The sequence below is a fragment of the Bufo bufo genome, chromosome 3, assembly GCF_905171765.1.
Source record: "Bufo bufo chromosome 3, aBufBuf1.1, whole genome shotgun sequence".
Classification (NCBI taxonomy): Eukaryota; Metazoa; Chordata; class Amphibia; order Anura; family Bufonidae; genus Bufo; species Bufo bufo.
This window is the reverse complement of record NC_053391.1, coordinates 1,236,548-1,262,995: the sequence shown is the minus strand read 5'-3', so window position 1 is coordinate 1,262,995 and position 26,448 is coordinate 1,236,548. Positions and strand designations below refer to the sequence as shown.

At 53.9% G+C, this 26,448-nt stretch overlaps 1 protein-coding gene across 4 annotated transcripts; it reads left to right on the top strand.

Moving 5' to 3' along the window:
- Positions 1–23,254, top strand: U2AF1 (U2 small nuclear RNA auxiliary factor 1). 4 transcript variants are annotated; one of them, XM_040422744.1, is made up of 9 exons: positions 1–119; positions 1,969–2,056; positions 5,660–5,726; positions 5,829–5,878; positions 6,194–6,292; positions 21,079–21,212; positions 22,508–22,600; positions 22,913–22,971; positions 23,017–23,254. In XM_040422744.1, exons 1-9 carry the CDS (start codon positions 76–78, stop codon positions 23,085–23,087), a joined length of 705 nt encoding a protein of 234 aa, XP_040278678.1. In that variant the 5' UTR covers positions 1–75; the 3' UTR covers positions 23,088–23,254. The 4 variants fall into 4 exon arrangements, with proteins under 4 accessions (XP_040278678.1, XP_040278677.1, XP_040278676.1 ...); XM_040422743.1 differs by having other exon boundaries at positions 23,011–23,254; XM_040422742.1 differs by having other exon boundaries at positions 22,913–23,254.
- The last annotated feature ends 3,194 nt before the right edge of the window (positions 23,255–26,448 follow it).

Sequence of the window (26,448 nt, the reverse complement as noted above, 5' to 3'; positions counted from 1 at the left end):
CCCCGCGGCGCCTGCTAGTGACGCAGCACGTCGCTCCGTAGTGACGTGCTCGGCGCGCGGGCACCGGGAGGAAACATGGCGGAGTATCTGGCCTCCATTTTCGGCACTGAAAAAGACAAGTGAGAAACGTGTCTGTGGCGGGAAGAGCGGGAGGCAGGAGAGCAGACTGCAGCCGGATGGGGGTTATACTGAGCGCAGCGTTTTCGGGGCTAGGAGTGAATAGGGCACTTCGGGGAGGATGTTGGGGGTCATACTTTGTGATTCTGGAGGGGAGGATGTTGGGGGTTACATTGAGTGTTCTCGGTGCTCCATTATCAGCGCCCTTGTTGGAAGTAATACAGGTGAGGGTGTCGTGTGGCGGTCTCGGGGTCAGTATTACAGGTGAGGGTGTCGTGTGGCGGTCTCGGGGTCAGTGTTACAGGTGAGGGTGTCGTGTGGCGGTCTCGGGGTCAGTGTTACAGGTGAGGGTGTCGTGTGGTGGTCTCGGGGTCAGTGTTACAGGTGAGGGTGTCGTGTGGCGGTCTCGGGGTCAGTGTTACAGGTGAGGGTGTCGTGTGGCGGTCTCGGGGTCAGTGTTACAGGTGAGGGTGTCGTGTGGTGGTCTCGGGGTCAGTATTACAGGTGAGGGTGTCGTGTGGCGGTCTCGGGGTCAGTATTACAGGTGAGGGTGTCGTGTGGCGGTCTCGGGGTCAGTGTTACAGGTGAGGGTGTCGTGTGGCGGTCTCGGGGTCAGTATTACAGGTGAGGGTGTCGTGTGGCGGTCTCGGGGTCAGTATTACAGGTGAGGGTGTCGTGTGGCGGTCTCGGGGTCAGTATTACAGGTGAGGGTGTCGTGTGGCGGTCTCGGGGTCAGTGTTACAGGTGAGGGTGTCGTGTGGCGGTCTCGGGGTCAGTATTACAGGTGAGGGTGTCGTGTGGCGGTCTCGGGGTCAGTATTACAGGTGAGGGTGTCGTGTGGCGGTCTCGGGGTCAGTATTACAGGTGAGGGTGTCGTGTGGTGGTCTCGGGGTCAGTGTTACAGGTGAGGGTGTCGTGTGGCGGTCTCGGGGTCAGTGTTACAGGTGAGGGTGGCGGTCTCGGGGTCAGTATTACAGGTGAGGGTGTCGTGTGGCGGTCTCGGGGTCAGTGTTACAGGTGAGGGTGGCGGTCTCGGGGTCAGTGTTACAGGTGAGGGTGGCGGTCTCGGGGTCAGTGTTACAGGTGAGGGTGTCGTGTGGCGGTCTCGGGGTCAGTGTTACAGGTGAGGGTGTCGTGTGGCGGTCTCGGGGTCAGTATTACAGGTGAGGGTGTCGTGTGGCGGTCTCGGGGTCAGTGTTACAGGTGAGGGTGTCGTGTGGTGGTCTCGGGGTCAGTATTACAGGTGAGGGTGTCGTGTGGCGGTCTCGGGGTCAGTGTTACAGGTGAGGGTGTCGTGTGGCGGTCTCGGGGTCAGTATTACAGGTGAGGGTGTCGTGTGGCGGTCTCGGGGACAGTATAACATGTGAGGGTGTCGTGTGGCGGGGTCAGTATTTCCGGTTGAGGGTGGCGGTCTCGGGGTCAGTATTTCCGGTTGAGGGTCTCGGGGTCAGTATTACAGGTGAGGGTGTCGTGTGGCGGTCTCGGGGTCAGTATTACAGGTGAGGGTGTCGTGTGGCGGTCTCGGGGTCAGTATTTGGGGGGAGGTGCAGTTGATCTTTGGTGGTCTCGGGGTCAGTATTACAGGTGAGGGTGTCGTGTGGCGGTCTCGGGGTCAGTATTTGGGGGGAGGTGCAGTTGATCTTTGGCGGTCTCGGGGTCAGTATTTGGGGGGAGGTGCAGTTGATCTTTGGCGGTCTCGGGGTCAGTATTTGGGGGGAGGTGCAGTTGATCTCCGGTGGTCCCAGTGCGTTGTCTTGCAGGTGCAGCTTGTGGACATTGCCTCGGTGACGAGTTTGCCCCTTAGTGTAGTGTTTAGTTTGCGTTTATAACAGGGACCTGTTTTCTCCTCAGGGTTAACTGCTCCTTTTACTTTAAGATCGGGGCGTGTCGCCATGGAGACCGGTGTTCACGACTACACAACAAGCCCACCTTCAGCCAGGTATGTATTGTGGTCTGTACGTGATTTCCCGTAAGTCATTGCAGCATCGTCCGGGAGACTCCTGTAAGTGAGGTCTGTAGCCTGGAGAGCCCTGCCGCCGTACATCTGCCCTGGGGTGGTGATGAGTGCCGCCGCTGTACATCTGCCCTGGGGTGGTGATGAGTGCCGCCGCTGTACATCTGCCCTGGGGTGGTGATGAGTGCCGCCGCTGTACATCTGCCCTGGGGTGGTGATGAGTGCCGCCGCTGTACATCTGCCCTGGGGTGGTGATGAGTGCCGCCGCTGTACATCTGTCCTGGGGTGGTGATGAGTGCCGCCGCCGTACATCTGTCCTGGGGTGGTGATGAGTGCCACCGCTGTACATCTGCCCTGGTGGAGGGGGTGGGGCGCCGCCATACATCTGCCCTGGTGGAGGGGGTGGGGCGCCGCCATACATCTGCCCTGGTGGAGGGGGTGGGGCGCCGCCATACATCTGCCCTGGTGAAGGGGGTGGGGCGCCGCCGTACATCTGCCCTGGTGGAGGGGGTGGGGCGCCGCCACCGTACATCTGCCCTGGTGGAGGGGGTGGGGCGCTGCCATACATCTACCCTGGGGTGGTGATGAGTGCTGCCGCCGTACATCTGCCCTGGGGTGGTGGCGATTGCCATCGCCGTACATCTGCCCTGGGGTGGTGGCGATTGCCATCGCCGTACATCTGCCCTGGGGTGGTGGCGATTGCCATCGCCGTACATCTGCCCTGGGGTGGTGGCGATTGCCATCGCCGTACATCTGCCCTGGGGTGGTGGCGATTGCCGCCGCCGTACATCTGCCCTGGGGTGGTGGGTGCCGCCCTACGTCTGTCCTGGGGTGGTGGGTGCCGCCCTACGTCTGTCCTGGGGTGGTGGGTGCCGCCCTACGTCTGTCCTGGGGTGGTGGGTGCCGCCCTACGTCTGTCCTGGGGTGGTGGGTGCCGCCCTACGTCTGTCCTGGGGTGGTGGGTGCCGCCCTACGTCTGTCCTGGGGTGGTGGGTGCCGCCCTACGTCTGTCCTGGGGTGGTGGGTGCCGCCCTACGTCTGTCCTGGGGTGGTGGGTGCCGCCCTACGTCTGTCCTGGGGTGGTGGGTGCCGCCCTACGTCTGTCCTGGGGTGGTGGGTGCCGCCCTACGTCTGTCCTGGGGTGGTGGGTGCCGCCCTACGTCTGTCCTGGGGTGGTGGGTGCCGCCCTACGTCTGCCCTGGGGTGGTGGGTGCCGTCGCCCTACGTCTGCCCTGGGGCGGGGGATCTGTCTAAATCAGTTGATGTAGAACCGTTGTGTTACTTGAATTGATGTGACTAAAGCCATGATCCCCCCCACATCCTGCTGCAGGGGAACCACTAGGCTGATGTCTCCTTGGAGTAATCTCTGTTCGGTGGCTGCTGATCTGTGGGGGTCAAGAGACAGCAGAGCATCAAGGGATCAGGGAAAACTGGAGTCAAGGGTGCGCAGAGTACATCCAACCAGTTTGTAGTCAGGGCAGGCAGTGGAGAACCAATATCGGAAGTCAGTACACTGAACAGGCAGAGGACAGAATGGCAACCCTTTGCAGGAAACGTGTTCTAGAACCTATTGCTCAGGCACATTCACAGGGGAATGTGCCTGAAGTACTTCTGGGTGACCATCTGTTGGCTTGGAAAGATAATGGTGCATACTGGTCCTTAAAGGGGTTATCCAATAGTAGAAATACCTCCCATAATACCTGGACCCTTCCTATAGACGATACTTACCCGCGTCCCTCCGGATCCCTGCACGGCTGCTGCTACATCCACGGCGGGGGAGCAGCCAAAAGATTGGGTGAGTATCGTCTATAGGGGGCGGGGGGTGTAACTCTACTATTGGATAACCCCTTTAATAGCTATGGCGTGAGAGGAATGACTGGCAGAAGTGGGCCTCTGCCTGCATGGAAGGAGCACCAGGCCGTGTTCGGGGGCTGTTAGCAGGACTGAACCACCAGAGCCCTGAGACCCCGACTATGCCCTCCGGCAAGAGAGGCGCGGAGCACAGACTGCCTCCATGACACTGTCAGCAGTTTTGACCATGCTAATTTATAGGAGCGATGGGTAGGTGCTGGGGATAGCAGGGCAAACCTAGCCATTGTGGGGCTGCGAGCACCAGGAGTGGTGGAGCTTCATTGTGCCGTCTGCGCCACGTCCCGGCCTGACCCGCGTGCTCTCTGGATTCTACAGCGGTTCAGCAGAGGGCATGTCTCGAAGCGCCACCTACCGGCCACTTGAAATGGGAGAAAAAACCTTCATATTCACACTTCTGATGGGAAAAGCTCCACGGGAGGTATGTTCCTTCTGCTCTCCACAGCACCTACCTAGTGCATGGTCAAACCTGCTGACAGACTCCCATTAATGAGGAGGTGGAGTAATGTCTCCTGCCTGAGGGTGGGGCCCCCTGGTGGTGTAGACCTGGCCTGATGTGAGAGGGTCACTGCACCTCCCGAGTTTTCTGCTCCTCTGCACATTTGTCGGGGGTTCTTTTACTTCTTCTCGATCCACACTGATAACTGGTTGCAGTCAGTGACCTCGGGTGTGTCCTGGTTTTGTGTGGCCGCGTGAGTGCAGGGGGGGGCCACATGCGGTGTGGCCGCGTGAGTGCAGGGGGGGGCCACATGCGGTGTGGCCGCGTGAGTGCAGGGGGGGGCCACATGCGGTGTGGCCGCGTGAGTGCAGGGGGGGGCCACATGCGGTGTGGCCGCGTGAGTGCAGGGGGGGGGCCACATGCGGTGTGGCCGCGTGAGTGCAGGGGGGGGCCACACATGCGGTGTGGCCGCGTGAGTGCAGGGGGGGGGGGGCCACACATGCGGTGTGGCCGCGTGAGTGCAGGGGGGGGGGGCCACACATGCGGTGTGGCCGCGTGAGTGCAGGGGGGGGCCACACATGCGGTGTGGCCGCGTGAGTGCAGGGGGGGGGGCCACACATGCGGTGTGGCCGCGTGAGTGCAGGGGGGGGGCCACACATGCGGTGTGGCCGCGTGAGTGCAGGGGGGGGCCACACATGCGGTGTGGCCGCGTGAGTGCAGGGGGGGGCCACACATGCGGTGTGGCCGCGTGAGTGCAGGGGGGGGCCACACATGCGGTGTGGCCGCGTGAGTGCAGGGGGGGGCCACACATGCGGTGTGGCCGCGTGAGTGCAGGGGGGGGCCACACATGCGGTGTGGCCGCGTGAGTGCAGGGGGGGGGACACAAATGCGGTGTGGCCGTGTGAGTGCAGGGGGGGGGGGGCCACATGCGGTGTGGCCGCGTGAGCGCATGTGGCCCCCCCCCTGCACTCACGCGGCCACACCGCATGTGGCCCCCCCCCCCTGCAGTGTGGCCGTGTGAGTGCAGGGGGGGGCCCACATGCGGTGTGGCCGTGTGAGTGCAGGGGGGGGCTACATGCGGTGTGGCCGCGTGAGTGCAGGGGGGGGGGGGCACATGCTGTGTGCCGTCGGTGTGGATGCAGCGTGACACACGGCAGTGGATGACCCCTCCAGTGGGTGGCGCCCTCCAGCAGTATGAGAGTCCCAGGTGCAGTGTGGTGAGTAGGTAACTGGATGACCCGACTCTGCTGGTATATTTATGGTGACTTCTTCTCTTCCAGACTATAGCGCTGCTGAATATTTACCGAAATCCACAGAACTCCTCCCAGTCAGCAGATGGCCTGCGCTGTAAGTTCCCCCACTACCCCTCCCCCGCTGGTGTGCTGCCCTTCAACTAGCGCACCCCCCCCCCCCCCCCCAGCTCCAGCTAACCATTCTCTGCTTTCCCAGGTGCCGTCAGTGATGTGGAGATGCAGGAACATTATGACGAGTTCTTTGAGGTAAGAGGCGTGAGCAGCGCGGGGGCGGATTGAGTGGGCAGCGCGGGGGCGGATTGAGTGGGCAGCGCGGGGGCGGATTGAGTGGGCAGCGCGGGGGCGGATTGAGTGGGCAGCGCGGGGGCGGATTGAGTGGGCAGCGCGGGGGCGGATTGAGTGGGCAGCGCGGGGGCGGACTGAGGCCCCTGGCGGCAGCGCGGGGGCCACTGATGGATAATAGTTATGAGATTAGTTGGCGTCCCGGACATTAGAAGTTGAAGGAGAGGCTCTGCTCCATGTATCACCTGTTTCACCTCTTTTCTTGGTTCATTCTTCCAGGAAGTCTTCACAGAGATGGAGGAGAAATATGGAGAAGTGGAAGAGATGAACGTCTGTGATAATCTGGGAGATCATTTAGTGGGGAACGTGTATGTGAAGGTGAGTGACGGGTTATGTTCTAGGCCTGATAGTGGCTTATCATCATATGGCGGCTTTGTATGTATGTGGAGGTGAGTGACGAGCTCTGGTGTCATGTAGTACTGCTGCGGGTTATGTTCTAGGCCTGATAGCGGCTTTGTATGTATGTGGAGGTGAGTGACGAGCTCTGGTGTCATGTAGCACTGCTGCGGGTTATGTTCTAGGCCTGATAGCGGCTTTGTATGTATGTGGAGGTGAGTGACGAGCTCTGGTGTCATGTAGCACTGCTGCGGGTTATGTTCTAGGCCTGATAGCGGCTTTGTATGTATGTGGAGGTGAGTGACGAGCTCTGGTGTCATGTAGCACTGCTGCGGGTTATGTTCTAGGCCTGATAGCGGCTTTGTATGTATGTGGAGGTGAGTGACTAGCTCTGGTGTCATGTAGCACTGCTGCGGGTTATGTTCTAGGCCTGATAGCGGCTTTGTATGTATGTGGAGGTGAGTGACGAGCTCTGGTGTCATGTAGCACTGCTGCGGGTTATGTTCTAGGCCTGATAGCGGCTTTGTATGTATGTGGAGGTGAGTGACGAGCTCTGGTGTCATGTAGCACTGCTGCGGGTTATGTTCTAGGCCTGATAGCGGCTTTGTATGTATGTGGAGGTGAGTGACGAGCTCTGGTGTCATGTAGTACTGCTGCGGGTTATGTTCTAGGCCTGATAGCGGCTTATCATCATATGGCGGCTTTGTATGTATGTGGAGGTGAGTGACGAGCTCTGGTGTCATGTAGCACTGCTGCGGGTTATGTTCTAGGCCTGATAGCGGCTTTGTATGTATGTGGAGGTGAGTGACGAGCTCTGGTGTCATGTAGTACTGCTGCGGGTTATGTTCTAGGCCTGATAGCGGCTTATCATCATATGGCGGCTTTGTATGTATGTGGAGGTGAGTGACGAGCTCTGGTGTCATGTAGCACTGCTGCGGGTTATGTTCTAGGCCTGATAGCGGCTTTGTATGTTTGTGGAGGTGAGTGACGAGCTCTGGTGTCATGTAGTACTGCTGCGGGTTATGTTCTAGGCCTGATAGCGGCTTATCATCATATGGCGGCTTTGTATGTATGTGGAGGTGAGTGACGAGCTCTGGTGTCATGTAGTACTGCTGCGGGTTATGTTCTAGGCCTGATAGCGGCTTATCATCATATGGCGGCTTTGTATGTATGTGGAGGTGAGTGACGAGCTCTGGTGTCATGTAGCACTGCTGCGGGTTATGTTCTAGGCCTGATAGCGGCTTATCATCATATGGCGGCTTTGTATGTATGTGGAGGTGAGTGACGAGCTCTGGTGTCATGTAGTACTGCTGCGGGTTATGTTCTAGGCCTGATAGCGGCTTATCATCATATGGCGGCTTTGTATGTATGTGGAGGTGAGTGACGAGCTCTGGTGTCATGTAGCACTGCTGCGGGTTATGTTCTAGGCCTGATAGCGGCTTTGTATGTATGTGGAGGTGAGTGACGAGCTCTGGTGTCATGTAGTACTGCTGCGGGTTATGTTCTAGGCCTGATAGCGGCTTATCATCATATGGCGGCTTTGTATGTATGTGGAGGTGAGTGACGAGCTCTGGTGTCATGTAGCACTGCTGCGGGTTATGTTCTAGGCCTGATAGCGGCTTTGTATGTATGTGGAGGTGAGTGACGAGCTCTGGTGTCATGTAGTACTGCTGCGGGTTATGTTCTAGGCCTGATAGCGGCTTATCATCATATAGCGGCTTTGTATGTATGTGGAGGTGAGTGACGAGCTCTGGTGTCATGTAGTACTGCTGCGGGTTATGTTCTAGGCCTGATAGCGGCTTTGTATGTATGTGGAGGTGAGTGACGAGCTCTGGTGTCATGTAGCACTGCTGCGGGTTATGTTCTAGGCCTGATAGCGGCTTATCATCATATGGCGGCTTTGTATGTATGTGGAGGTGAGTGACGAGCTCTGGTGTCATGTAGTACTGCTGCGGGTTATGTTCTAGGCCTGATAGCGGCTTATCATCATATGGCGGCTTTGTATGTATGTGGAGGTGAGTGACGAGCTCTGGTGTCATGTAGTACTGCTGCGGGTTATGTTCTAGGCCTGATAGCGGCTTTGTATGTATGTGGAGGTGAGTGACGAGCTCTGGTGTCATGTAGCACTGCTGCGGGTTATGTTCTAGGCCTGATAGCGGCTTTGTATGTATGTGGAGGTGAGTGACGAGCTCTGGTGTCATGTAGTACTGCTGCGGGTTATGTTCTAGGCCTGATAGCGGCTTTGTATGTATGTGGAGGTGAGTGACGAGCTCTGGTGTCATGTAGCACTGCTGCGGGTTATGTTCTAGGCCTGATAGCGGCTTTGTATGTATGTGGAGGTGAGTGACGAGCTCTGGTGTCATGTAGTACTGCTGCGGGTTATGTTCTAGGCCTTATGGCGGCTTTGTATGTATGTGGAGGTGAGTGACGAGCTCTGGTGTCATGTAGTACTGCTGCGGGTTATGTTCTAGGCCTGATAGCGGCTTATCATCATATGGCGGCTTTGTATGTATGTGGAGGTGAGTGACGAGCTCTGGTGTCATGTAGCACTGCTGCGGGTTATGTTCTAGGCCTGATAGCGGCTTATCATCATATGGCGGCTTTGTATGTATGTGGAGGTGAGTGACGAGCTCTGGTGTCATGTAGTACTGCTGCGGGTTATGTTCTAGGCCTGATAGCGGCTTTGTATGTATGTGGAGGTGAGTGACGAGCTCTGGTGTCATGTAGTACTGCTGCGGGTTATGTTCTAGGCCTGATAGCGGCTTATCATCATATGGCGGCTTTGTATGTATGTGGAGGTGAGTGACGAGCTCTGGTGTCATGTAGTACTGCTGCGGGTTATGTTCTAGGCCTGATAGCGGCTTTGTATGTATGTGGAGGTGAGTGACGAGCTCTGGTGTCATGTAGTACTGCTGCGGGTTATGTTCTAGGCCTGATAGCGGCTTATCATCATATGGCGGCTTTGTATGTATGTGGAGGTGAGTGACGAGCTCTGGTGTCATGTAGTCCTGCTGCGGGTTATGTTCTAGGCCTGATAGCGGCTTTGTATGTATGTGGAGGTGAGTGACGAGCTCTGGTGTCATGTAGCACTGCTGCGGGTTATGTTCTAGGCCTGATAGCGGCTTATCATCATATGGCGGCTTTGTATGTATGTGGAGGTGAGTGACGAGCCCGGCTTCAGCACTGACCGCTCCGGTGTCATGTTCTAGGCCCAGGACTGTAGTGCGATCATATGGCGGCATGGTGTGTATGTGCTGTATCTGTTGGATCATTTTCGTGATGTCTCATTGTGAATGCTTTAAGTCCTCCACCCTTCTTGGCAAACTTGCTCATGACCGATTAGGAAGAAAAATATGTTCTTGATGCCAACAGTCTGGAGGGTATGGGCACTGGGGTGGTGGATATGTTGGTGCTGGTTCTTTGGCAGGGTGATGTTGGTGCAGTATTATTCGCCCAGTACGGCATGTGTGGAGAACACGGCCATGTAGTCAACACTACAGTAGTGCTCCAGTATAGCAGCCACACAGATACCTCCTGTATTGCTGGGTGACCGCTCCGACATGGGCTGCGGTGTGTAGACGTCTCTGCTCACATTCCGTCTCCTGGAAAGGATCCCTTGGTAATTGAAAACTCGTGGGATGTTGAGGGTGTGCGCTCCTGTGTGTAAACGGTTCATGTTTCCAGTCGCAGAATAAGCGCGACTTTCCTAGAAAACCGCATGAAGTGCAGATCAGATGATGTCGGCCGATCTGCAGCGCGTGTAATAAGTCTTGTGTCGGCTGCACCAGCCGGGGGCTTGAGGTCCACGATTTCCAACATCTTGAAGGGGGTTTCTGGGAGTTTTATACTGATGACCTTTTCTCTAAAGAGGTCATCAGTATCTGATTGGAGGGGTCTGACCCCTGGGACCCCCGCCGATCAGCTGTTTGAGAAGGCACATTGTCTATTCCACGGCCTGTGTCCACTAGACTGTTGCGACCAGTCATGGGGACATCGAATGGAACAAAAAGTTCTCTGATCACTTTGACCGCTTGACTGCTGCAGGCCATATTAACTGCGGCCCCTAGAACTGGTTTGGCATGGTGAAAGGCAGAAGGGAAATAATTTTGTCGTTAAAGAGGACCTTTCACTTGTAAAAACAATGTGAACGAAGTATGCTGCCATGGAGAGCGGCGCCCGGGGGTCTCACTGCACTTACTATTATCCCTGGGCGGTGCTCACTAAGTTATAGTAGGCGGTGTCCTCCCTTGTTCTGTGGGCGTCTCCTTCTCCTAGGCTGCAGCGCTGGCCAATCGCAGCTCACAGCCTGGGAGAAAAAAACCTCCCAGGCTGTGAGCTGTGCGCTGCGATTGGCCAGCGCTGCAGCCTAGGAGGGGGAGACGCCCACAGGACAAGGGAGGACACCGCCTACTATAACTTAGTGAGCACCGCCCAGGGATAATAGTAAGTGCAGTGAGACCCCCGGGCGCCGCTCTCCATGGCAGCATACTCAGTTCACATTGTTTTTACAAGTGAAAGGTCCTCTTTAAGTCAGGTCTGTCTGTGACCACCCGCCAATCCCGGTGGAAGGGAACAGAATGTCTGTTAGTTCAGAATTACCGCGGTGGAGTCCAGTAAAAGATAGTCTTTGGAAGGAATAATCCAAGATGTTAGTCGACGTCAGATGGTAGATGAAGGACCCGGACCGGAGTGGGTCGCTGTGTTTTGCCCCCTCTGGAGCTGGTAGTGGCTGTGACACGTACAAGTCCAGCCTCGGGTAATTGGGAGAGGGGGCAGCTCTTGCCCCAGAGAGAGAAAATCTGTCAGAATCCCTGCTTTGCCAGTTTCTCCGTACCCGTAGGTCAAATCAAGAAATATAATTCATATTTATAATCGGTCGAACTTTACGAATCATCTGATAAATATGACTGGAAGACAATACCGTGTAATACCGCGTGCCTGAGAACCGTCATATCTCAGAGCGGGAATCTCCGATTTGCTTGCTGATCTCCTGGAAGGTGTTGGACTAACCCCAACCATTTCTGAAGAGATTGTTCATTCCGTATTTATCTAACGCAGGCGTGCTCAACCTGCAGCCCTCCAGCTGGTGCAAAACTACAACTCCCAGCATGCCCGAACAGCCTACAGCTATCAGCCTACAGCAGGGCATGGTGGGAGTTGTAGTTTTACAACAGCTGGAGGTCCGCAGGTTGAGCATGCCTGATCTAACCCATGAAATATGAGGAAAAAATATGAAATCTATGGATTGGAGGTGACTTTCAGGTCGTCTTCCTTCTCGTACCAACCGGCTGTGTGATGAGGATCGGTCATTCTTCTCTGACCAGGCTTAGGGTGTTAGGACCCCTGCTGTGCTGGGGCCACTCAGACTAGAGAGAGGGCACTTTTATGGGGTTTTGTCAAGACCATATCAGATTGATGGATGTATAACCCGGCAGGGGGTCAGGAGGTATCCTTTGCAAAGATTTGCTAATTTTCCTCTGCTCTGTGAGCTGTAACTGAAAGTTTTAACTCTTTGTGTGAATGAGGGGGCTCTTGTGATTTTTGTAATCTTAAAACAGGATGCATTCGCAATTTATTCCTATTGCCGAGATCTCGAAGCGTCACACCTTCCCCCTTGGGAAGATTGGGGAAGGAGTTGTCAGCAAGACTGTGACTGAAGCAATCCCCACTCGCTATTTAGGTTCGTTACAGCGGTAAAGCCCGTCCGGATTCTGGTGGCTACTTCCCGGTTTATGCTAGATCGTAAAATAATACTGTTGGAGCGATAAGCTCCAACGGAGGAGTTTTCCGTTGGTACCAGCAGTACGTTTCAGCCAGCAGAGGGGGTTGTGGTCTGTGACTACCGTATAGGTACGACTGGAACTTCTGTAGGGCCCACACAATCGCTGGACACTCTTTCTCTGTCGTGGAGTACGCAGCTTCCCGTGGGAGTAGCTTCCGGCTCAGGTAGAGGACAGGGTGCTCATTCCCGGTGGCATCCACCTGACTAAGGACGGCTCCTAGACTGTGGTCTGAGGCGTCAGTTTGTACAATGAACTGACGGGAGGAGTTGGGAGCTTGAAGGACAGGAGTGCTAGCCAGCCCTTCCTTCAAGGCCCTTCCTTCCACGTGACCTTGTTGGGTTGTTTTTTACCCGTTGCATCGGTCAGTGCTTTAGCCAGAGTACTATAGGACGGAACAAACTTCCTATAGTATCCTGCCGTCCCCAGAAAAGCCTGTATTTGTTTTGTGGTGGTAGGCTGCGGCCATGCCACAATGGCATCGACCTTCCCTACCTGAGGTTTCAGGGTCTGGCTGCCTACTGTGTCCGAGGTACTGAACCTCTGTCATGGCGATCTGACATTTGTTGGGCTTAACGGTCAGATTGGCAGCGGACAGTCTTCCCAATACCTGTGACAGATGGTCAAGGTGATCTTCCCAGGTTGGACTGAATACAGCGATGTCATCCAGGTAGACTACTACGTAACCTTGTGTTACGTCCAGCAGTTCATTCATGGCCCGCTAAAAGGTGTCGGGCGCATTCTTCATCCCAAAGGGCATACGACGAGTAAACTCATAGAGGCCAAAGGGGTGATGAATGCGGACTTCGCTCTCGCCTCTGGCACGAGTGGAATCTGCCAGTACCCACGGCTCAAGTCCATGATTGTCAGATAGCCGGCAGACGCCAGCTGATCCAGCAATTCATCAATTCGAGGCATGGGATACGCATCGGTTGTGGTGATGACTATCGGAGACTGAATGACGACACAGAACCGGGTCGTCTTGTCCTTTTCAGGGACTAAAACAACCGGAGCGGCCCATGGACTACAGGATTTCTGGATGACTCCTAACTGCAGCATTTCCTCAATCTCTCGCTTGATCTCGGCCTGCACTTCGGGTGAGGTGCGATATGGGCCCTGCCGTAAGGGCTGGTGGGTCCCTGTGTCAACTCGGTGAGCTGCTAGGTTGGTTTGGCCTGGGAGTTCGGAGAAGGTGGCGCTGTGCGCACTCAGGAGGGCGGTGAGCTGAAGCTTCTGTGGGTACGAGAGGTGGGGGTTGATGTTCCAATCATCTGCCACTTCTCGTAGCTCTGCTAGCAAGTCTATCAGTGGATCTGGCTCTTCGGGTTCCGGCTACACACTGCTAACACATACTGCCCTCTCTCCTCATGTGCTTTTAACATGTTCACGTGGAACAGTTTCTGTCGCTTACCCCCCAGACTCACGAGGGAAGTGACTGGGTTCACCTGCTTCACAATGGTGTATGGCCCTTCCCAGGCGGCCTGCAATTTGTTCTGCCTGACAGGGAGTAGGGCGTATACCTTCTGACCTGCTTGGTATGACCTGAAATTATAGGATATATTCAACCACTGAGACTTCTGAGGGGTCACCTTTTCCCTCCCAGGTCTCCCGAATCAGTTTTAAGGACCCTCGGACGTATCGTCCATATAGGAGTTCAAAGGGCGACTCCTGTGGCACTTCTCTGTAAGCGAACAGCAAATGAGGCAGCTGCCGCTCCCAGTCCTTCCCCTGCGATTCTATGAACGTTGCCAGCATTTTCTTTAACGTTCTGTTGAATCGTTCGCACAGACCGTTGGTTTGGGGGTGATACGCACTGGAAGTGGTGTGCTTGATTTGCATCCTCTCACAGAGGGCTTCCATTAGCTCCGACGTGAAGCAGGAGTCCTGATCAGAGATCATCTTGGCGGGGAACCCCACACGAGAGAAAATCCCGATCAAGGCGTCCGCCACCGTGGCCGACCTAAGGGAAGACAGTGCTACCGCCTCTGGATAACGGGTGGCATAGTCCACGACCGTTAAGATGTAGTGTTTGCCAGAACTGCTAGGAATGGGGTGGGGACCAATGATCTCCACTGCCACCCTCTGGAAGCGCTCTGTGGTCACCGGCAGTGGCTAAAAATGAGCTCTGCTGGTACCCCCAGCCACCTTAACCCTCGGGCAAGTGGTACACGATCGGCAGTAAGTGGTTATGTTGTTTCCCATCGTGGGCCAGTAAAAATGGTTCTGAACACATTTGTGGGTCTTTCTGATACCTAAATGTCCTGCTAGTGGAATGTCGTGGGCTGCTTTGAGTACCTGTGCCCGAAATTCCCTAGGGACTACCAGCTGTCTCGTGTTCTCACCTGCGTCACCTGTTGTAGGCTGCACAGCTTCGCAGTACAGTCGGTCGTTCTCCCGATAGACTTTATATGGAGTGCCCTCGCCTGGAGGCTGGCCGGCTCGAGCCCGAAGGTCTCCAGACTGGGGTCACCCTTCAAGGCCTGCACGAAGGCAGTGCCACAGGTCTCCTCCAGCTGATCAGTGACGTAGGATGTCAGCTGCGAAGAGTTATCTTCAATGCTGGGGTCAGATGTGGGTGGAGGGACGGCTGGTTCTGTCCCCGCAGCCCCATCTGAGCCCAGGTTACTGGTGACACAGGAAGCGTCTGCCAGCGCAGTGACACAATCATCCCCTCTGTCAGTTCTGAGTTCAGGCGGCTGGCCATAGCCCGTGTAATGGCCAGAACAGGTACAGCATCATGTATATCACCATTGTTAACACTGACACCTGCATTTGGATCAGCAATGACAGGTGCAGAAATAGGCAGATGACATTCAGTTGCTTGCACCTTTAAATCTGATTCCCGCCTAGATGCGTCAGGTAAGGTAGGAATAGCAGGTAAAGTGTCCCCGTCTCCCTGTTTCCCCAAAGGGTTGTACAGTACCTGGTTTTGGTCAGGGAGTCCTGCTTGGGTCTCCTGCGTGTCCGCAAGGGTGCCCAAATCAGTGCCAAGCACGGTGGTGACAGGAATATCATCCAGGACCCCAACAACCCGCTTTTGACATCCCATTCCCCAATTGATGGTGACTTGGGCCACATGAGTGCGAGTGCCGCCAACTCCAGTCAGAGTGAGGTACTTTCCTGGAAGGATATCCTTTTTTGTAACAAGATGTGAACGCACCAAGGTGACATCTGCATCGGTGTCGCGGAATCTGATGACACCGATTCTGGCCGTCCAACCAGCAATACAGCAGATGAGGCGGGTGTGAAGGCGTTGGCCCCCTTAGGGCTTGGCGTTGTCGCGGTGCTAGCTGCCTGGCTAGGTGGTTGGCTTCCCTGCGTAGCAGGTTTGCTTGGTGTGACCGGGCCTGCGACACCGCTCACACCAGGGCCTGGTTGTCTCACGGTTCACAGGGCCAGCAGGCCTGCCTTCTCTCCAGGTCTGGGACATGGCTCTGTCCTTGTCGGGTACTGGAAGTTTGCGGCTGTCAGGTACCAGGGGTTTGCGGATGTCTGGTACCATAGGCCTGCGAGTGTCCGCCACCACAGGTTTGTGAATTTCCGGCGCTCGGGTTGCGACAAACATGTCTGCCAGCTCAGCGGCTTCTTTGGCATACTGGGGCTTGTGCTGCAGAACAAACTGTCTCATGTCTGTAGGGAATACAGCGAGGAGCTGATCATGGATCATCAAATCCTCAAGGTGAGCAGAAGTCCTTTCCTTAAGGGTTCGAGTCCATGGGCGGAATGTGGTGCATAAGCGGTTAGCCACATCCGCGTAAGAGTCTGTGGATCCTTTCTGGATGGCACAGAACTTTCTCCGGTAAACCTCAGGGGTTAACTGGAACTTGGTGATTATGGCATCCTTGATGGTCTGATAATCGCAGTCGTGGTCTGTGGGAAGCTCCGCAAAAGCATCCAGGGCTTTACCAGTCAGCTGAGGCGTCAGGTGAAGAGCCCACTGATCCTCAGGGATGCAGAACTGGCGGCACGCTCTCTCAAACGAGCGTAAATATAAATCAATGTCCCCGTTTTTCTCCATAACTGGAAACCTTGCTTTGGGGACCACGGGTAGAGGAATGCCTCCTGCTGCAGGAGTGTTAGGAGAGGAAGACCGCTCGGCCTGTCTCACTTGGGCCAGTTCTAGTGCACGCTGGTGTTGCAGCGCTTCTCTCTGAAGAGGGAACTGCCGCTCCTCTCTTTGCTGCTGTCGCTGCATCTCCAGGTAAAAATCTAAATCCGCGACAGTCAGGCCCGGTAACAACTGCTGGGGCCTAAGGCAGTGAGGTTCAGTCCAGAGCTGCTTGTTCCTTGCTGTGGACATGGTGTTATCCAGGGTATCCACATCAGCACTCCCATAGCTGGCGGTGCTGGGTGACATTGAACGTAGTGGCGGCGCAGCCTCCCGCATGGGATTGGAGACTGGGCCGTCTCTCTCCGTCAAAGCTTTGATCAGCTGTGATCGATGTTTGTTCAGAATAGCAATGCCTTGCGACTCACATAAGGCTCGTAAGTCGGCGACAGACCAACTTAGGTAATTTGGAACTGAATCAGACATTCAGAAGAGAAGAGTAAAAGAATAGGATATAGCAAAGAAAAGGTGGGGAAATGTATACCAATCTATTCCTATCAATGTGGACCGTTTTGCGCCCTGAACTCAAGTTCCGCAGGACAGGATACAAAGTAACAACTGTCCTATTGTTCTGATTGCAAAAGCTGCACTTGTCAGTTCTTTGTGCTCTGATCTCCCAAAAGGTGACTTCTGCCTGGTTTTGGGTTCTGCTATCCCACTAGCTGCCACCAATGTGACAACCCCCCGCCAATCCCGTCGTACTAGGCCACAGTTGCCACCCAGGTCTCGTCCACCAGAGACTTCTGGAGGCGAATCCACTGTGAGCACAGAAGACGCTTAAGATTGGTTGGTGGGCCCATACATGGTACAGTCGCGATTGTATGCACAGTCTGTAAAATAAAATTATCAATTTCGCGCAGGAAACCAACTTAATTTGCTGCCACCACTCTTCGTATTGAATCGGGTGGTAGAGACTACCCCCCCGGCTAGCTAATCCTAAAGGGAAGGAACGCTTATTTGCAACCCAGCTAACCAATCAGCAATGTATAGAAATCAGACAGTGCGGTAGGATGTCTCCTCCGAGGACAGAGCTCTCAGCATAGACCAGATCATCAGGGGACAAGGGCAGAACTGGAACCATTAAATTGTTAGTTTTATTATAAAAACTACACACAGAAATCTACATTATAACTGTCAGATAAATATACCGGCCGGCCGAACAGATTGGTTGGATAGAAATAAGTAAGAGATGGAAGGGAACAGAATGTCTGTTAGTTCAGAATTACCGCGGTAGAGTCCAGTAAAAGATAGTCTTTGGAAGGAATAATCCAAGATGGCGGTGTGTCCAGCGGGCGGTCGTGATGTTATTAGACGTCAGATGGTAGATGAAGGACCCGGACCGGAGTGTGTCGCTGTGTTTTACCCCCTCTGGAGCTGGTAGTGGCTATCCACGTACAGGTCCAGCCTTGTGTAATTGGGAGAGGGGGCAGTTCTTGCCCCAGAGAGAGAAAATCTGTCAGAATCCCTGCTTTGCCACTTTCTCCGTTCCCGTAGGTCAAATCAAGAAATAGAATTCATATTTATAATCAGTAGAACTTTACGAATCATCTGATAACAAATATGACTGGAAGACAATACCGTGTGCCTGAGAACCGTCATATCTCAGAGCGGGAATCTCCGATTTGCTTGCGTATTTCCTGGAAGGTGTTAGACCAGGGGTAGGCAACCTCCGGCACTCCAGCTGTTGAGAAACTACAACTCCCAGCATGCATACTTGTTCTGCTCTTCTTAGAACTCACATCGAAATGAATGAAGCATGCTGGGAATTGTAGTTTCACAACAGCTGGAGTGCCGAAGGTTGCTGATCCCTGTGTTAGAATAACCTCAACCATTTCTGAAGAGTGTTCATTCCGTATTTTCCTAACCCATGAAATATGAGGAAAATATGGAAAAAATATGAAATCTATGGATTGGAGGTGACTTTCAGGTCGTCTTCCTTCTTGTACCAACCGGCTGTGTGATAAGGATCGGTCATTCTTCTCTGACCAGGCTTATGGTATTAGGACCCTACTGTGCTGGGGCCGCTCAGACTAGAGAGAGGGCACTTTTATGGGGTTTTGTCAAGACAATATCAGATTGATAGATGTATAATCCGGCAGGGGGTCAGGAAGAATCTTTGGCAAGGATTTGCTAATTTTCCTCTGCTCTGCGAGCGGTAACTGAAAGTTATAACTCATTCTGTGAATGAGGAGGCTCTTGTGATTTTTGTAATTTTAAAACGGGATGCATTCACTATTTATTTATATTGCCGAGATCGCGAAGTGTCACATGGTCTGAGTAGACACTAGGTCTTGCCACCAGAGGATGTAGCGGTGCTTCCCCTGGTGCCATATAGAAAAGGCTCTCAGAGGTCACTTTAGGGCAGTGTACTTCTTGGTGGGAGATCGTTGACTGCTAGACATTCTACAATGCACTCAAACGTTTTGAGAGCACACACTGTGAACGGGCTCCTGGGGCCCAGGTAGACTTCAGTACAGTGGATCGTTTGATCTGCCACTAAGCTTAAGCAGCTTCCACAGTTTTATTGTCCACCATCCAGACACAGGTGACCCCTTCATTACACCCCTTTCCTGTCCAGACCATTTCCAGGCACTTAGCAGGAAGAAATTTGTCACATCGCCCATTGAAGGTCTTTGCTTGCAGCGGTGTCGTGAGCAAGAAACCTGGATTGTTATGGACTGGAACCACATCATCTATAGTGATTAGTCCAGGTTCTGTTTGGGATCACATGACAGTCGGATCTGAGTATGGAGGCCTGGTGGTGAGTGCTTCAATCCTGCCTTTACTGTGGAGAGGGACACTGCCCCAACTGCTGTTGTGGTGATCGGGGAAACCATCGTCTACGAGAGTCTGTCACCCCTAGTAGTAATAGTAGGACACTAACCGCTCAAAGATATGTGCAGGACATACTGCCGCCACATGTGTTCCCCTCATGGCAGGGCTTCCATCTTTCAGCAGGATAATGCTTGCCCGCACACAGCAAAGTTTTCCCACAAATGTCCTCTACAGGTTATAACACTTCCTTCGCTGTGTGGTCACCAGGTTTATCCCCAATCCAGCCAGTCTAGAGGCCGTATCTCATCTTGCAGCCAGGCTAGAGGCCGTATCTCATCCTGCAGCCAGGCTAGAGGCCGTATCTCATCTTGCAGCCAGGCTAGAGGCCGTATCTCATCTTGCAGCCAGGCTAGAGGCCGTATCTCATCTTGCAGCCAGGCTAGAGGCCGTATCTCATCTTGCAGCCAGGCTAGAGGCCGTATCTCATCTTGCAGCCAGGCTAGAGGCCGTATCTCATCTTGCAGCCAGGCTAGAGGCCGTATCTCATCTTGCAGCCAGGCTAGAGGCCGTATCTCATCTTGCAGCCAGGCTAGAGGCCGTATCTCATCTTGCAGCCAGGCTAGAGGCCGTATCTCATCTTGCAGCCAGGCTAGAGGCCGTATCTCATCTTGCAGCCAGGCTAGAGGCCGTATCTCATCTTGCAGCCAGGCTAGAGGCCGTATCTCATCTTGCAGCCAGGCTAGAGGCCGTATCTCATCTTGCAGCCAGGCTAGAGGCCGTATCTCATCTTGCAGCCAGGCTAGAGGCCGTATCTCATCTTGCAGCCAGGCTAGAGGCCGTATCTCATCTTGCAGCCAGGCTAGAGGCCGTATCTCATCTTGCAGCCAGGCTAGAGGCCGTATCTCATCTTGCAGCCAGGCTAGAGGCCGTATCTCATCTTGCAGCCAGGCTAGAGGCCGTATCTCATCTTGCAGCCAGGCTAGAGGCCGTATCTCATCTTGCAGCCAGGCTAGAGGCCGTATCTCATCTTGCAGCCAGGCTAGAGGCCGTATCTCATCTTGCAGCCAGGCTAGAGGCCGTATCTCATCTTGCAGCCAGGCTAGAGGCCGTATCTCATCTTGCAGCCAGGCTAGAGGCCGTATCTCATCTTGCAGCCAGGCTAGAGGCCGTATCTCATCTTGCAGCCAGGCTAGAGGCCGTATCTCATCTTGCAGCCAGGCTAGAGGCCGTATCTCATCTTGCAGCCAGGCTAGAGGCCGTATCTCATCTTGCAGCCAGGCTAGAGGCCGTATCTCATCTTGCAGCCAGGCTAGAGGCCGTATCTCATCTTGCAGCCAGGCTAGAGGCCGTATCTCATCTTGCAGCCAGGCTAGAGGCCGTATCTCATCTTGCAGCCAGGCTAGAGGCCGTATCTCATCTTGCAGCCAGGCTAGAGGCCGTATCTCATCTTGCAGCCAGGCTAGAGGCCGTATCTCATCTTGCAGCCAGGCTAGAGGCCGTATCTCATCTTGCAGCCAGGCTAGAGGCCGTATCTCATCTTGCAGCCAGGCTAGAGGCCGTATCTCGTATTGCTTCTCATATTGGGGTTTTATAGCCTCCTCGTTATCCTCCTGTTGATGTCTTTCAGGTATTATGGTTTGCTCTTGCTATCCTAACTCCTGTTGTTGTGGTTTAGTAGTCTTCTAGTCGTTGTCCTGTTGATTAATTTCAGGTCCCCTGGTTCGCTCTTGCTATCCTAACTCCTGTTGTTGTGGTTTAGTAGTCTTCTCGTCGTTGTCCTGTTGACGTCTCTTGGGTCTCCTGGTTCGGTCTTGGTATCCTTGCTGCTAATGTTGTGGTTTAGTAGTCTTCTCGTCGTTGTCCTGTTGACGTCTCTTGGGTCTCCTGGTTTGGTCTTGGTATCTTTGCCCCTGGGGTTTTATGGCCTCCCTATCATTCTTCAGTTCATGTTTTGATGCCACCTGCACTCATGATTATTTGTTCCCACAGACTGATTCATAACCTTCGCATTTATACATTTTTCCCTTCTTTACTCAGCACTTGTGTATTGTAATATTTCCTCTGTAGTTAGTCCCATTATGTTAACTGCTGTAAATTGGTTCCAGTTTCGTCGAGAAGAAGATGCGGAAAAAGCTGTGAAGGATCTGAATAACCGTTGGTTTAATGGTCAGCCCATCCATGCAGAGCTGTCTCCAGTCACAGACTTCCGGGAGGCTTGTTGTCGACAATATGAAATGGGGTTAGTTTGGCCTGGGTGTGTGGGGGGGGGGGGGGCAAGACACGGGGGTATCATCATCAGCCGATGGCGGGGGGAGGCGGGGCAGAGTGAAAGCATTCCACATGGGGCCCACGTAGACCACAGTATGGACATTGCCTTCAGGGAGTATAAAGATCATTGGGCAGGTGGGTGCTGCCTCTGGGGAGCATGTAGAACAGAGGGAGGATGGATGCTGCCTCTGGGGATCTTGTGGAGCAGGGGGAGACTGGCACTGCCTCTAGGGAGAATGTGGAGCAGGGGGAGATGGGCACAGCCTCTGGGGAGGTCACAGAGCAAAGGGAGGGATGGGTACTGCCTCTGGGGAGGTCACAGAGCAAAGGGAGGGATGGGCACTGCCTCTGGGGAGGTCACAGAGCAAAGGGAGGGATGGGTACTGCCTCTGGGGAGGTCACAGAGCAAAGGGAGGGATGGGCACTGCCTCTGGGGAGGTCACAGAGCAAAGGGAGGGATGGGCACTGCCTCTGGGGAGGTCACAGAGCAAAGGGAGGGATGGGCACTGCCTCTGGGGAGGTCACAGAGCAAAGGGAGGGATGGGCACTGCCTCTGGGGAGGTCACAGAGCAAAGGGAGGGATGGGCACCGCCTCTGGGGAGGTCACAGAGCAAAGGTAAGGGCTGCAGCTATTGACTATTTTTGTAATAGAATACTCTATCGATCAATCGAGTACCTAATAACAAAAATAATTAAAAGAATGTTTGTTTTTCTTTATAGACACTCATCGGCACCCAGTGCCACCATCTCCGCCCCCCCCCCCCCCACAGTGCCACCATCTCCGCCCCCCCCCCCCCCCACAGTGCCACCATCTCCCCCTCCTAGCCATGTCCCAAGCGCCAGTACTTGCCTCTCCTGTAGGGGCGCTGCTCCACCGCTCCTCCATCTTCTCCGCGCTTACATGCACTATGACCTGACGATGTCTCAGGATACAGTGCAGCGTGGCGCGGGCTGGTGGGTGACCATGGAGCGGTAATAGCGAGCACTTCACTCCCGCTCTGTGGTCATATGACACAAACTAAATATTTTTTTTCTTTTGTGTCTAATTACTCGATTCAATTGAGTAATCGTTTCAGCCCTAGTGCTGGCTCTGGAGCGCAGTGGTGAAACCTCAGTAATATAAAATATGGTTGCTTCTCACATAACACCTCTTTGGCCTCTGCTTTGTTCCACCTGATAAGACCAGGCCTTGCACTGCGGCCATATAGCATTCAGTGTAAGATTGGACATGTTGAAGACTTGTCATTGTGTATTTTCTGTCCTTAGGGAGTGTACACGTGGTGGCTTCTGTAACTTCATGCATCTAAAGCCCATCTCCCGGGAGCTACGGAGAGAACTGTATGGCCGACGCAGAAAGAAGTAAGATCCCAGATCTTCTGTACATTTCCCTCCTTTGTCGTTATGCATAGAGTCCAGATATACTGAAATGCTATACCCAAGCTCTGCTTGGCTTTTTGTTGTTCCTTCCAGTGATCCTGCCCCAGTTATGGCTGAACATAACCCAGGTGTCAGCCTTGACCTCAGTAGATTTACCTTCTTGGTCTCTCACGATAAGCATTATCTTACAGTTTAGGCTCTGTTCACATTGTTTCTGCTGCCAGATTTGTCCCTCATTTCCACAGTTTTCATATACTTCACTTTTGAGACTCTCCATGCTTTATTATTTTTCAGACATCGCTCCCGCTCCAGATCCCGCGAACGTCGCTCTCGTTCTAGAGACCGTGGTCGAGGTGGTGGAGGAGTTGGAGGAGGAGGTGGTGGTGGTGGAGGAGGAGGAGGAGGAGGTGGTGGACGTGACAGAGATCGACGGAGGTCCAGAGACCGGGAGCGGTCGGGGCGTTTCTGAGCCTCTGTTTTTATTCCATGTTGTGGGAGATTCCAGTGACTGGAGTTTGCGGCAGGGGGCTGCACTCATCCGCTGTGGGGAGGGGGGATGCTGGGATTTATTTCATTGTATTTCATTTTTTTTTCTAAGAGCCGGGCTTCTGAATAAACATTTGTAGTGATCCAGTATCACTGGTGTCAGTCTGTTCCATGAGACGTTCCTGTAAGGTGGAGCTCCTCACACTTGGTAATGCTTGGAGATCAGACTCTGTAACTCCCTCCATCACAAATATAAACCCCTGAATGATTGGGCTGCTAAAATCCAGGTAATGAGGGCTCTGTATCCACATCGGAATGCATTTCTTAGAAAAACCTTGTGCATTTCATAATCTTTTTCCCCTTCACCTATGACAGCACTAGAGAGAGATGGATCTGTCCCCCCATTTGGACAAGAAGTCTCAGAGCAATTAAAAAGGGAACGTCCACTTCCTCCTTCAGTGTGGTTTCCTGTCCTCCAGACAGGAGTCGGGAGCGTGCAGTCTCCAGGCTGTGAAACAAACGCCTTATGATGGATTGAGTTTAGGTTATACGTTTGCATCTTTGGCGCTAAGGAGTGTGTAGCAACTTACCTGCCGAATTAACTAGCCCTAAAAAATGGATGGTGCTGGAGGTCAACGGCCATTCTAAACTGTATCTACCTGCACTTCTCAGATCGCAGTTGTTACATAGCTTCCAGGGCTGAACGGAGAGCACAGGTAGGGTGGTAGACAGAGAAGAGGGAGGAGATGTAGGGGTGGAGAGCACGGGTAGGGTGGGAGACAGAGATGTAGGGGGTGCAGCACTGTGGAGAGTACAGGTAGGATGGTAGACAGAGATGAGGAGGAGATGTAGGAGGTGCAGCACTGTGGAGAGCACAGGTAGGATGGTAGACAGAGATGAGGAGGAGATGTAGGAGGTGCAGCACTGTGGAGAGTACAGGTAGGATGGTAGACAGAGATGAGGAGGAGATGTAGGGGGTGCAGCACTGTGGAGAGTACAGGTAGGATGGTAGACAGAGATGAGGAGGAGATGTAGGGGGTGCAGCACTGTGGAGAGTACAGGTAGGATGGTAGACAGAGATGAGGAGGAGATGTAGGGGTGCAGCACTGTGGAGAGCACAGGTAGGATGGTAGACAGAGATGAAGAGGAGATGTAGGAGGTGCAGCACTGTGGAGAGTACAGGTAGGATGGTAGACAGAGATGAGGAGGAGATGTAGGGGGTGCAGCACTGTGGAGAGCACAGGTAGGATGGTAGACAGAGATGAGGAGGAGATGTAGGAGGTGCAGCACTGTGGAGAGTACAGGTAGGATGGTAGACAGAGATGAGGAGGAGATGTAGGGAGTGCAGCACTGTGGAGAGCACAGGTAGGATGGTAGACAGAGATGAGGAGGAGATGTAGGGGGTGCAGCATTGTGGAGAGTACAGGTAGGATAGTAGACAGAGATGAGGAGGAGATGTAGTGGGTGCAGCACTGTGGAGAGCACAGGTAGGATGGTAGACAGAGATGAGGAGGAGATGTAGGGGGTGCAGCACTGTGGAGAGTACAGGTAGGATGGTAGACAGAGATGAGGTGGAGATGTAGGAGGTGCAGCACTGTGGAGAGTACAGGTAGGATGGTAGACAGAGATGAGGAGGAGATGTAGGGGGTGCAGCACTGTGGAGAGTACAGGTAGGATGGTAGACAGAGATGAGGAGGAGATGTAGAAGGTGCAGCACTGTGGAGAGTACAGGTAGGATGGTAGACAGAGATGAGGAGGAGATGTAGGAGGTGCAGCACTGTGGAGAGTACAGGTAGGATGGTAGACAGAGATGAGGAGGAGATGTAGGGGTGCAGCACTGTGGAGAGTACAGGTAGGATGGTAGACAGAGATGAGGTGGAGATGTAGGGGGTGCAGCACTGTGGAGAGCACAGGTAGGATGGTAGACAGAGATGAGGAGGAGATGTAGGGGGTGCAGCACTGTGGAGAGCACAGGTAGGATGGTAGAGATGAGGAGGAGATGTAGGGGTGCAGCACTGTGGAGATCACAGGTAGGATGGTAGAAAGGTGAGGGAGGAGATGTAGGGGGTGCAGCACTGTGGAGAGTACAGGTAGGATGGTAGACAGAGATGAGGTGGAGATGTAGGGGGTGCAGCACTGTGGAGAGCACAGGTAGGATGGTAGACAGAGATGAGGAGGAGATGTAGGGGGTGCAGCACTGTGGAGAGCACAGGTAGGATGGTAGACAGAGATGAGGAGGAGATGTAGGAGGTGCAGCACTGTGGAGAGTACAGGTAGGATGGTAGACAGAGATGAGGAGGAGATGTAGGGGGTGCAGCACTGTGGAGAGTACAGGTAGGATGGTAGACAGAGATGAGGAGGAGATGTAGGGGGTGCAGCACTGTGGAGAGTACAGGTAGGATGGTAGACAGAGATGAGGAGGAGATGTAGGAGTGCAGCACTGTGGAGAGCACAGGTAGGATGGTAGACAGAGATGAAGAGGAGATGTAGGAGGTGCAGCACTGTGGAGAGTACAGGTAGGATGGTAGACAGAGATGAGGAGGAGATGTAGGGGGTGCAGCACTGTGGAGAGCACAGGTAGGATGGTAGACAGAGATGAGGAGGAGATGTAGGAGGTGCAGCACTGTGGAGAGTACAGGTAGGATGGTAGACAGAGATGAGGAGGAGATGTAGGGAGTGCAGCACTGTGGAGAGCACAGGTAGGATGGTAGACAGAGATGAGGAGGAGATGTAGGGGGTGCAGCATTGTGGAGAGTACAGGTAGGATAGTAGACAGAGATGAGGAGGAGATGTAGTGGGTGCAGCACTGTGGAGAGCACAGGTAGGATGGTAGACAGAGATGAGGAGGAGATGTAGGGGGTGCAGCACTGTGGAGAGTACAGGTAGGATGGTAGACAGAGATGAGGTGGAGATGTAGGAGGTGCAGCACTGTGGAGAGTACAGGTAGGATGGTAGACAGAGATGAGGAGGAGATGTAGGGGGTGCAGCACTGTGGAGAGTACAGGTAGGATGGTAGACAGAGATGAGGAGGAGATGTAGAAGGTGCAGCACTGTGGAGAGTACAGGTAGGATGGTAGACAGAGATGAGGAGGAGATGTAGGAGGTGCAGCACTGTGGAGAGTACAGGTAGGATGGTAGACAGAGATGAGGAGGAGATGTAGGGGTGCAGCACTGTGGAGAGTACAGGTAGGATGGTAGACAGAGATGAGGTGGAGATGTAGGGGGTGCAGCACTGTGGAGAGCACAGGTAGGATGGTAGACAGAGATGAGGAGGAGATGTAGGGGGTGCAGCACTGTGGAGAGCACAGGTAGGATGGTAGAGATGAGGAGGAGATGTAGGGGTG

Bases quoted from the DNA above. Each gene is read 5' to 3' on its own strand.
- U2AF1 (XM_040422742.1), top strand. From the start codon at position 76: ATGGCGGAGTATCTGGCCTCCATTTTCGGCACTGAAAAAGACAA. The intron at 120-1,968 runs GTGAGAAACGTG...TTTTCTCCTCAG, and splicing joins TTCGGCACTGAAAAAGACAA to GGTTAACTGCTCCTTTTACT. The intron at 6,293-21,078 runs GTGAGTGACGGG...AATTGGTTCCAG, and splicing joins TGGGGAACGTGTATGTGAAG to TTTCGTCGAGAAGAAGATGC.